At 42.0% G+C, this 12,110-nt stretch overlaps 1 protein-coding gene across 1 annotated transcript; it reads left to right on the top strand.

Moving 5' to 3' along the window:
• Positions 1 to 5,617: 5,617 nt before the first annotated feature.
• On the top strand, positions 5,618 to 11,053 carry LOC149226773 (uncharacterized). The gene is made up of 3 exons (XM_089380293.1): positions 5,618 to 5,776; positions 6,266 to 6,697; positions 6,833 to 11,053. Exons 1-3 carry the CDS (start codon positions 5,618 to 5,620, stop codon positions 11,051 to 11,053), a joined length of 4,812 nt encoding a protein of 1,603 aa, XP_089236419.1.
• Positions 11,054 to 12,110: the final 1,057 nt, after the last annotated feature.

Below are 12,110 nucleotides of genomic sequence, written 5' to 3'. Positions count from 1 at the left end.
CTGGTCTGGGACCAATGAGAGTGGTACATACTATGACGCTCACTTCAGGTTGGTTGATACTGGTCTGTGACTAGTCATACATTCTCTAAGATGGCGATACTGGTCTAAGACTAGTGGTAGGAGTGAAACCTACTATGACGCTGACTTCAGGTCAGTTAAGACTGGTCTGGGACAAGTGGTATGCACTCTGAGACTGACTTTGAGTGAGTGGAGGATGATATTGGTCTAGGACCAGTGGTAGGAGTTGTACTCACTATGATGCTAACTTCAAGTTGGTTGAGACTGGTCTTGGACCAGTGGTACATACTCTGAGACTGACTTTGAGTCAGTATGATACATCCTCGATCATTTCTTCTTCTTCATAATTTGGATAAAAATAGAACAAAACATAACAAAGTAGAGCAGAGCAGAACACAGCAGAGTAGTACAGATCAGTACAAGGCAAAACAAGACAAATCAGAACAGGTAGAATAGTGCAGAGCAGGGTAAGGGTCAGGCTGTACAGGGCAGTGAATTTGATGGATGAATAGTAGCGACCGACAGATAGATTGTAGATGAAGTTCTTCCTAGTTGACAGGGAGTGTTAAAATTGGCAACTAGGGCCAAAATTCATGTGGGTCATCTTATTCATGGCTAATAATATTTTTATTAGATTCCTCTCACTGAGAGGTTTAGGATTGATGTAAATATCGTCCGATTCCGATAATTATTTATGGAGATATGAATTTATTTTGATTATGGAATTATTATCAAGCTGACCTACAACTCATGTAGGCTCAGAAGCCCAACAGTCACATCTATTCAAACATCAATAATTGTGCATAAATATAGGAGGATTTTTCCTCATTTGTACTCACTCATCTCATCACATCACTCTCTCTCTCATGCAGAGAAAAGAGGCTCTTCTCTACTGCGTAGAAAGGAGACTCTCTCTCACACATGTGGAAAGGAGTTGTTGAACCTGAAGCTGCAACTACAGATCCAAAGTTTGACCAGTGTTTACCATCTGATATCCTCCTCTGAACTACACTGTAGGTCCATCTAGACCTCCTCTGAAGGCCGCATTTTTTGGTGGTGGAATCAAGCCGATCCGATGGTCGGTTTGCGAGATATCGTATGCCCTAGCTTTCATGTTGAAGCCACTAATGCTGATGCTGCTGATATAGGGTTTGCTACTATTTACATAATTCAGATTTATTATACTATTTATCTCTGCTGAATTATTGAAGATAAAAGAAGGTTTGATCAAAGGGTTTCCCCACACATTGTGGGGTTTGTCCCTGGATGGCCGCCACATCTTGTGTCTCTTGTCTTGGCTTCTTTTCTGTTGATCGTTTAATGTTCTATCTACACTTTACTTATGCACATATGATTGCTAATCTATTAATAATAATAAGAAAGAAAAGTAATTTTCTCTAAGCATAGAACATACCATAACTTAACACAATCTGTGACAGTAGAGCCATATTTTCACAACTTCAACTGGCAACAATTTTTCTCCTCATTTCAATAGCATGTCTCTCATATCCAAGTATCTCACTCTCAGGTTGTTATTTCTGTACATACCTAGAAGGTATCTTTGGCCTTGTATTTATGCCTAGTTCCTCTCCTTCACTATCTAAATCTATTTCTTCTAGGTCTATGATCCTCACATCTATATTTTCTTCCCCATCTGAGGTCATATTTCTTTTAGAGGACTCAGGTTGTGGAGCTATTTCATCTACTTTTACATCAATTCAATCCTAAATCTTCTTTGTTCGCTTGTTGTAACACTTGTATCCTCTACCTAGAGCAGAGTACCAAAGTAATATTCCCTCTTCATGGAAAGAGTCAAACTTTCCAGGCTTCTTAACATTAATTTTAATGAAGCACTTTCTCATAAACACCCTTGGGTTTTTAACTAATGCAAGTCTTCCCTTACACAACTCATAGGGATTTTTATTAATATTAGGCTTGAGTTGAGTTCTGTTCGACAGATATACTACTCCTTATGCTACTTCTTCCCAGAATATGTGAGACACATCTATTTCATCCAACATTTCTCCAGCCATTTCCTGAATTGGTCTATTATTTCTCTCCACTACTCCATTTTGTTATGGAGTTCTATCCACTGAATTCTTACCTCTAATTCCATGTTATTCATCGAATTATTTGAACCCTCTTCAAGTGTACTCTACTCCTATTTATGATGTTAAGCATTTTATGTTTAAGTCTTTCTCATTTCCTACTTCAGCTTAAAATTTTTAAAATGCTTAAACGTGTCTACCTTTTCTTTTAAGAGAACAATCCAACTAGCCCTTGTAAAATAATCAATGAGTAGCATGAAATACCTTTCTCCTTTTGGGGTCTTTTCTCTAGTTGGGCCACAAATATCTGTGTGAATGATCTCTAGTGGTCTAGCTGAGGAAAACTCTTTTGACTTGAAATGAGTCCCAGTCTCCCTGCCAAATCGGAATGACTTGCAAATCAAGTCATCAAGCCTTGACAACCTTGGTAATCTTGTCACAGCTCACATATTGCTAACTTTTATCAAACTGCCAAAATTCATATGGCCACGGCTCTTGAGCCCCAACCATACTTCGTTTGTTTTAAATAACAATTAACCCTGGAATCATAAAACACATATGCATTATTATGGCTTCTTATTTCTTTTCCCACTAGCTTTCCATTCTTCATGCTCTCGATCTCACAGTCCTTGGATTGAAAGGTCACATTATAGACATTATCACACATTTAGCTAACACTAAGAAGATTATACTTTAGACCATCCACATACAACACATTTTGTGCTTTTATCTTTTGATCAAGACTCACTATGCCTTTACCCTTGATTCTTGTTGGAGCATTATTTACAAAGGTGGCATTTCTCCCTCTATCATTTTCTTTCACTGACACAAATTTTCTTTTATCTTAGCAACCACTATCAACATACCATTTATTCTCTTGATTATGGGCTAATAGAGCGAGTTCAGGTTGCATGCTCTTTGTTGTCTATCCCCTTATCCTTTTGGTTAGTTGATTGTTTAATATTTTTCAACTTAGACAAGTATTCAAGCCTCATTTTGCACACACTTTCTTTGTGCCCAAAATTATTACATTTGAAGCATTCTACTTCACTTAATAGGTGAGGGAAGACATTTCGATCTTGGGAGGAGAGTTTTTAGATCTAAAATTTTGATATTTACTACATCTAGGATTTTCATCTCTTTCATATTTCATCTTTCTATAATCAATAGCATTATGTCCAAATATATGACACTTATAGTAATGACCATAAAATAAATAGGCATGCATATTGTTGGAAGACTTATGATTTTGTGCATTCTTTGTTCTCCATTATTGATCTTCTCTTTTCCTGGCTGCTCTTTTGTCTTTATTGATTCTCTTATGGTCCTAAAAATTATAGGACCAATTCATGATTATATGTTTATTCTCCTATGAGATGTTGTAAATAATTATTTTATTCTCAAAATGATTTTCAAAATTTCAAAAGAATAAGAAGAAAATATATAAATATAAATATAAATATATATATATATATATATATATATATATATATATATATATATATATATATATATATATATATATATATATATATATATATATATATATATATATATATATATATATATATATATATATATATATATATATATCATTTTAAAGTGAGACTGAAGACCTCAGGTATTGAGATTGGAGACTGCGAAGGTGGAAACCCTGGTTCGAAGCAGCATGAGGAAGGGGTACATAGGCGCAGGTACTAACAGTGCCTCCTTGACAGATCCCATAGGCACGACCCCGGACAAATCAATCTTCCAGAGAGCCCCAACAAAGGACCTTGGGACCCAAGAAAACCCTCAGCAGAGTCTGATTGACTGTACGCAACCTGTCTAGGGCAAGGTTCTGTCATCTGATGGCTACGATGCTCGATATGTCCATGGGCAAGGCGAGTTCATTACTGTTGGGCTCATCTAGATTAGCCCCAAAGCCGCGAACCCCATCGACCTTGGAAAAACCGTCTCTGCCTCCTGCATGCACAGGACTACAGACGTTAAGGAGATCGGCCAGGAACATAGCCTAGATCAGAGTTTCGAGACCCCTGGGGCAGATGTGAGGCAGGAGGAAATACTGATCGAGGACGAAGCCGAAGCAAGTAGACCTCAAGGCAACGTATCTATGCTAAGGGTAATTCCATTCTTTACTTATCCTCCCTTTATACCAGATTTATTACAAGAAGCATCTGCAGGGCCGATTTATAGAGCTGGATCAGGCATCTTGACCACGGAAGGAGGTCAGACACTCAGATCCGCCATGATGCCCAATAAGCAGAACAGTCCACACCAAACCCAACTCTGGATGCTTGATAACAAAAAGTCTCCTTCAGATCGGGCTCACAATAGACAGATCGGCCAAGATCTTGCAGATCTGACACCCCAGATGGAAAATTGCCATGGCAGATCTGCTCTCGGAAGCACAAGAAGCCCTGACACTGGGTCTAGGCTCTTCTTTGACTCCTTTCAGATACGAATTTCTCAACCTTCAGGCAGAACCATCCTGCAATGGGTCAGTTCTTCAGATTTGGTGCTGGATCTCAAACTGGATCTAGAACGGCGGATTGGGATCCCTTCAGGCCTTCAGAGACTTCTCTTTCAAGGTAAACAACTTGAAGATCTTCTTCCCCTCTCTTCTTACAGCGTTACCAGGAACAACGCTTTGGTGGTAACCCTTCGCTTGAGAGGAGGTGCAGTGGGACAGCCATCCTCTACTCGTCCCTTCTCATACAAAGATGCAGTACACTCTGAGAACCCCAAACCCCCGGAGGCTTTTACACCTAAGCCATTTCTGGTTGATAAGATAGATGAAGTTCCCTCTGTTGAAATTTTCCATGAAGAGCTTGCAACCCAACTTCAAGAATTTGCAGAAAGAGCCATCATTTGCAAATTTAATGGACTGTGGCAGTGTTCTCAGGATCTCTATGCATGTATCCATGCAAATTGGACTCATCATTGTAAGATCAGTTTCTGTTCAAAAGGTTACTTCATTGTTCTATTTGATAATAGTAAGCATTATGAAAAGGCCTTAGAAGAAGGCCCTTGGTTCATGGGAACTGCGGGGCTCTTCTTGACTCGGTTCCCAGATTTTGATCCAGCAACAACAGTCATTACTAGGACACCTGTATGGATCAGGCTTCCAAACTTACCTACTCACTTATGGCATACTCGTGTCTACAGAGCTATAGGCAACACCTTGGGAAGTTTCCTTATGGGAGACTACTGGCAGGAATCCAAAGGTCTCTACTCATATGCCAGAATATGTGTGGAGTTAGATTTGAGCAAAGGACTACCAGACCAAATCAATCCCAAGATAAACGACTTTGTCTGGTCCCAGACACTGGATTACAAAAATAATGCATTCCGTTGCCACCATTGCCGCCAATCAGGGCATTTGCAGAACACCTGCCCGCCTCGCCCGACAAAAAAAGAATAAGGATAACCTCTCCAAGCCCAAGTCTAAACGATGGGCTCCTTGCTCTCCACCTCCAGTCGAGGATTCTGATTCCTCCAGCTCTGAAGCTGAAGGTACCGATGCGGAAAAGGATCAAGCCCCTCATTCTATGGTCCCTTCCACCGATGGTCCAGCACAATCCTCCGATACAGCCACCGCTCAGAAACGCATCCACTTAACCTCCTCCTCTGATTCAGAAAAGGAGGGCTCCCCTGTGGAGAGCCCCAATCTTCAAGTTGCTATTGCTCATTCATCCCATGAAGGTTGGGTTGAAGTCAAAAAAAGGAAAGGGAAAAAGCTTCGTGTTGAGGCTTCAAACCATTCTGGGTAGAAGTCAGCCTTTTTCTTGCTTCCAACCATATGCTATAGCTTCTTGCTTGTTTCTCTTCTTCTCTGGAACCAAGGTTGATAGTCCTATCATTTCCGGTTGACGGCTCTCTGTCTGTTTTGATTGTATCTTCTTGTACCATATTTTTATTAATAGAATTAGTCCAATTCAGAAATATATATATATATATATATATATATATATATATATATATATATATATATCATAGAAAGTACATCAATTTGCACCTTAATTTATAAAACTTTGTATAGAGATATAAAGTACCACAAAGTTATAAAGATATATATATATATCTATATATATATATATATATATATATATATACATTATTCAATGTAATTTCTTCACTGCTTAATATGGAGATGGTAAAAAATAATAATATTGATATTACATTATGTTTAACTCCAGGAGATCAATGTGACTGCGCCGATGGAAATTATTAAGGATGGCAAGAGGAAAAGTCGAAGCCCAAGTCGCGAACCGGAAGGCGAGGAAGGAGCCCGAGATGATAAACATATAGATCCAACTCAGAAGGGGCAGGAAGCTATCAAAGCAGTGGGTACAGAGGAAGAAATCATAATGAAGAAGCTACTTACTGATTGGACAAAATTGGATGAACGGTTCATTCCAGAGAAAGAGAAACAATTATATAAGGAAACCTTTCAACGGTATAAGGAGAAGACGGCTGGCTGTTTAGAACCGAGGTTGGTACATGACAATCAGGAAGGTGATAGTCAAGGTAAGCCCGGTAGGAAAAAAGGTAGACGAACGTTGAACGAATCCATTCAAGCAGTGGGCGAGACTTTGGTAAACTCCGGAAGGGTGATACCTCTGTCCGAGGTATTTCTACCAAATCATCGAAAGTTTTAAATGATTGTTTTAAGTTGGAATATACGGGGACTTAATAGTCAAGGGAAACAACGATATTTGAAGGAACGCGTAAAGAAAGATAAGCCAAGTATTCTGGTAATTCAGGAAACGAAAATGGAAAGTCAACAGATGGAAGAAATTGTTAAGAAAATGAAACTCGGATATGAGGTTATGGCTCTAGATGCAATAGCGACAGCAGGGGGATTGGCCGTTTTGTGGAATCCAGAGGAGGTCATTTTTGAGCATTGGTATTCTCTTCCTAGAATACTTTCAGGTCTGTTTCGCTTAGTCGGGATGGGGGAAAGGATTTTGTTCACTGGGGTATATGGGCCTCATAATCATAGAGACAGGCAGGCTTTCTTGAGGAACCTCCATACTATGAGAAATCTTATTCCGCATCTCCCATGGATGATAGGGGGGGATTTCAATCTAATTAGGCATTTAGGAGAGAAGAGAGGAGGGGTTAGGAGAGAAGATTCACTTATGGAGGAGTTTAATGATTTGATCAGGGATCTAGGATTAGTAGACATACATACAACCAATGGTGTACATACTTGGAATAACCGGCGAGGAGGACAGAGCCAAATTGCCTCTCGACTGGATCGATTTTTATTATCAGAGCAAATTTTAAATAGGGATGTCTTCATTGAAGCTAAAATTCTCCCTAGCGTTGGCTCAGATCACTGGCCAATTCGGTTGGAGGTAGATATTAAGAAGATAAAAGGGAGAAAGCCTTTTCGCTTTGAATCCTTTTGGCTGAGGGATCCCCAATTTGTTCAGAAAATGGAAACCTGGTGGAGTCAATGCACTAGTCGAGGAAAAGGAAGAATGCATACAGTCCAGCTGAAGCTTAAGGAACTCAAACAGCGAATCAAAGAATGGAATCGAAAAGAATTTGGGAATATTATGGAGGCCAAGCAGAGGTTGGAAGGAGCAATGGAGGATCTCCAGCAAAAAATAATATTGGAAGGCAGAGATGAAGCTACCAGTAGGGAGGAAGGATGTATCATAAGCCAGTTAGAGGAACGCCGTAAACAAGAGGAGATTTTATGGAGACAAAAATCAAGGGTAAGATGGTTAAGAGAAGGTGAACGGAATACCAAATTTTTTCATCAAGCCATGATTCAACATAGGCAGCGGAATAGGATTTTTTCTATCAAGAATGCAGCGGGAGAACGAGAGGTGGAGCAGGTCGGTATTGAAAAGACTTTAGTGGATTATTTTAGGGGGGTGCTCACAGAAAATCAAAGGGATCGAAGGGAGGCTATCAATAATATATGTAGAAACATACCAAGAACAGTTACAGAAGACCAAAATAAGGCATTAATGCGGGCAGTCACTATGGAAGAGGTAGAAGAAGTAGTGATGAACATGCCTAAAAATAAGGCTCCGGGTCCGGATGGATATACCATTGAATTCTTCCAGGCAAGTTGGAAATTTATAGGCAAAGATATACTGGAAGCGGTGGAGGAATCAAGAATCAGACAGCAAGTATGGCCAGGTCTTAACTCAACTTTCTTCACCTTGATCCCTAAGAGTACAACATCTGAAGAACCACAGGGTTTCAGACCCATAGCCCTGTGTAACGTAATTTATAAGATTATATCTACAGTGATAGCGAAACGGTTGAAGCCTCTCCTACCCACTTTGATTGCGCCTGAGCAGACTGGGTTTGTGGAGGGTAGGCAAATTTTGGATGGAATTGTGGTCTCCCAGGAGGTGATACATTCTTTAAAACAGAGGAAGAAGAAAGGGATGCTCATGAAGCTGGATTTATCTAAGGCATATGATCGTTTGAATTGGGATTATCTAAGAGCGGTTCTTGCAGCTTTTGGGTTTGACAACAGGTGGATAGCTTGGATCATCAACCTGGTCTCCACTCCGAACTTCTCAATATTGATTAATGGGATACCTTCAGATACGTTTAATGCCACCAGGGGTATCAGACAGGGGGACCCGATCTCGCCGTTTTTGTTCATTTTGGCTATGGAAGGATTAAGCAGGACAATTAAGCAGGAGGTCAGGGCACGAAGGATCAAAGGCATTCGATTATGGGGAGAGACTCTCATCATAACACATCAGCAGTTTGTTGATGACTTGATGTTGTTTGGTGAAGCATCGCTCAGAGAGGTAAGGGGCTTCAAACATGTCTTAGAAGGTTTTATGAGTGCTTCAGGTATGGCGGTGAATAACGATAAATCTTGTACTTTTATTTTTAACTCACCTGAAGCTGTTAAGGCCCATTTAACTCGTGTGCTAGGCTTTCGACAGGGAGAATTACCCACAAGGTATTTAGGCATTCAGTTAGACATTAACTCAACGCGTATAAAGAATTGGCAAACTCTAGTTGATAAGATTCGAAAAAGATTGCATAATTGGTCGTTTAGAGCGCTGAATTTAGCAAGTCGGGTTGTACTTTTAAAATCAGTTTTACTATCCATTCCTATATACCCGCTGTCAATTATGCCTGCTCCTAAGGGAGTTTTTTGTAAATTAAGGGAAATCTTCGGTAAATTTCTCTGGGGGGGACCAAATCAGCAAAGAAAATGGACCTTGGTTTCATGGCAACATGTCATCAGGAGGAAAGAGGAGGGAGGCCTTGGTATCAGGGATTTGGAGCTAGTCAATAAGGTTTTAGGGGCGAAGTTATGGTGGCGCTGGGTGCAGGGGGGTATGGATATCTGGAAACGAATCTGGAATCACAAATACAATATGCCACGCTCAGTGGCGGGACGCCTCCGGGTAGAAGAAACTCCAAGAGGGTCACACATCTGGGAACTCGCAAGAAATAACAAAGACCTGGTTCGGGACTTCGCTTTCTGGGAAATCCGTGAAGGCAATTTAGCGAGGTTCTGGACGGATGGCTGGCAACAACGGGAAAAGCTGGAGAGAAATCCAATTTTACATGACCTTCAAGTTGGGGCGCAACAGGAAGGAATGGAATATGTTAAGGATTATTGGAGACAGGCAGAGTTGAATGAAGTGTGGCGAATCTGGAAAAGACCGCATGAATGGGATGAGAGAATAAATCCGGAGACTCAACAAATGTATATCAGAGAATTAGACTCCAGGAAAATTAAGATAAGACCAGGCAGTGATATCCTCCGCTGGGGTAAAGCAACGCAAGGTATGTTCACAGTTAAAGAAGCCTATTATTGGTTAACAAAGGAGGATAGAATGGATGACCCAACGGCTTGGAAAAAGATCTGGGACGGTAAATGGTGGCCCAAAGTCACAATTTTCGCATGGTTGGTGTGTAGAGGTAGGATCTTGACGTGGGATAATCTGCAGAAACGAGGCATGATTGGTCCATCTTGGTGTTATTTGTGTAACAGGGAATTTGAGACACAGGAACACTTGTTGAATAGATGTCTGTATATTCAGAGTCTGTGGGAAGAAATTCGGGTTCTCTTTGGTCACCTGAATAGGGATCCTGACAGTCTTAGGAGTACCATTTTACAATGGGGAGCGGGGCATTTTCATAGTAAACTTGTTAGGAGGATATGGAGCCTGTCGCTTGGTTTTGTAATTTGGGAGGTGTGGAAAGAACGAAACCGTCGAATTTTCAAAGGTCGAAGCTGTTGCGAGGCAAGAATATGGGAGGTAGTTTGCCGGTCGATTAAAGAAACGGTCCTCTCCGAATCTTGGGGAGAGGAGGATTGGAAATTGAATGTGGAAGAGCAACGAATAATAACCAAATTGAACATAAATTTTACGATGTTATACCCCAACACTGATAGGCGTCATAGGTATAGTATGCAGAGCCCCAATTATTTTCGCTTCCCAGGAGATAATCAAATTAAATTGTCCTTTGATGGTGCATCCAAGGGCAATCCTGGGGAAGCAGGATGGGGCGGGATTTTCCGGGATAGTCGAGGGGTTTCGCGATGGGCATATGCAGAATGGGGCGGGGAAATGTCAAATAATGAGGCGGAGCTCTGGGGGGTTTATCATGGCCTTCGAATTGCTGTAAGGAATGGATACCGAAACCTCGATATAGAAGGCGACTCCCAACTTGTCATTGAAATGCTAAGGAAATTACAGAGGGGCAAAACATGGGACCACGTTGCCAAGAGCTGGAGGATAGCGGCAATTATACAGGATATTGAAGGCCAGATGAGGCTGGTAGATTATATTACACTCAATCATGTATTGCGGCGAGGGAATAGGGCGGCCGATTATTTAGCCAATTGGGCATGTGGCGAATCGACTCGGGTGATGGATGGTAGCTGGGGTGTGTTACAGGAGGATCCACGGTGGGCTGAGTTGGCAACCATCTTACGACAGGATAATGATGAGGCGATCGGGCGTGACAGGACTGCTTAGCTACCTTCCCATAATGATTCGGAGGGGAAAAGAAGGGATTATTTATGAAGACATCGGTGGGATCAAGTACGAAGATGTCAAAATTCCCATATGGCAGAATGAATTTATGCAGACATGGGACGAAATGACCATCCCAAGGCCGAATGCAGGGCGGGTACTGAGGTGGGAATGCGGTGGCATCAGGAGGACAGGGAGCTCATCACATCAGGGTCTCAGTCCTGCGACGTGTAATAATGAGCAGGCTTGGGAGCTAACTAACAATAACGAGGGAAGGTGGTCGATCGGAGGTATAATGTTGCATGGAAGCGTTTTGTTCTTGCATGCCTCTAGAAGAATAGGGCTCAGTCTGTACAAATATCAACAGCGCGTGGGAGGTTCGGCGCTTATGTTGGAGCAGTGTCTGGTGGAATTGGGTCCGCCTAAGAAAAGAATTGTGAAATTGCTGTCTACGAGTATGGCAGCTGATCCAGCCAGAAGTGAGGGTAGGAGAACGCGTAGTCAGGGGGTAGCTCTGGAGGAGAAAGGGAAACAGGTGGCTGAGGAAACGTTACGGTCCATTTACCTGGACATCTCTGAAGAGTCGGAAGAGCAAGAAGGGGATATAAGGGAGTTTTTCGCAGAAGAGACACCACGGCCGACCTCGGGAGGAAAGGTAGGAAAATGGATGAGGCACTCTGGTTCAGTGGGCGCCAGGGACGATGATGATGAGGAGGATGACGGACGCTCGGAGGACGATGAAGATGAGGAGGTTGATGGACGCCGCGGTCGAGGTCGGGGCCGAAGGGGTCGAGGTAGTGCGCGGGGTCGAGGTAAGAACCGAGCTCGCAGAGACATGTATGAGGAAGGTTTCAGTACTGGGGTTCCAGGTAGGAAGCGAGGTAAAAAGGATATGCGGAGGAAATTGCAGGAAGCCGAGGACGCTTATGTAAATGAAACCCATCACCATATTCGGAGGATTATCGACCACCTGGAAGAAGAGGCGCTGCAGGACCAATCTGACCCTGAGATGGCAGACTGGGAGACTTTTCTCCCTGATCCGGGCCACACCAGAGGGAGG

The sequence above is a fragment of the Pinus tabuliformis genome, chromosome J (assembly GCF_031772625.1).
Source record: "Pinus tabuliformis cultivar Carrire ecotype Pingquan chromosome J, CPIR1, whole genome shotgun sequence".
Lineage (NCBI taxonomy): Eukaryota > Viridiplantae > Streptophyta > Pinopsida > Pinales > Pinaceae > Pinus > Pinus tabuliformis.
Note: the sequence above shows the minus strand (reverse complement) of the source record. Positions and strands in the feature narration are given on the sequence as shown.

Excerpts from the sequence above, each read along its gene's own strand:
- LOC149226773 (XM_089380293.1), top strand. The coding sequence starts at position 5,618 with ATGGTCCCTTCCACCGATGGTCCAGCACAATCCTCCGATACAGCCACC. Across the intron at positions 5,777-6,265 it reads ATTCATCCCATGAAGGTTGG|GAGATCAATGTGACTGCGCC; the intron begins GTTGAAGTCAAA and ends GTTTAACTCCAG. Across the intron at positions 6,698-6,832 it reads GGGTGATACCTCTGTCCGAG|GAAACGAAAATGGAAAGTCA; the intron begins GTATTTCTACCA and ends CTGGTAATTCAG.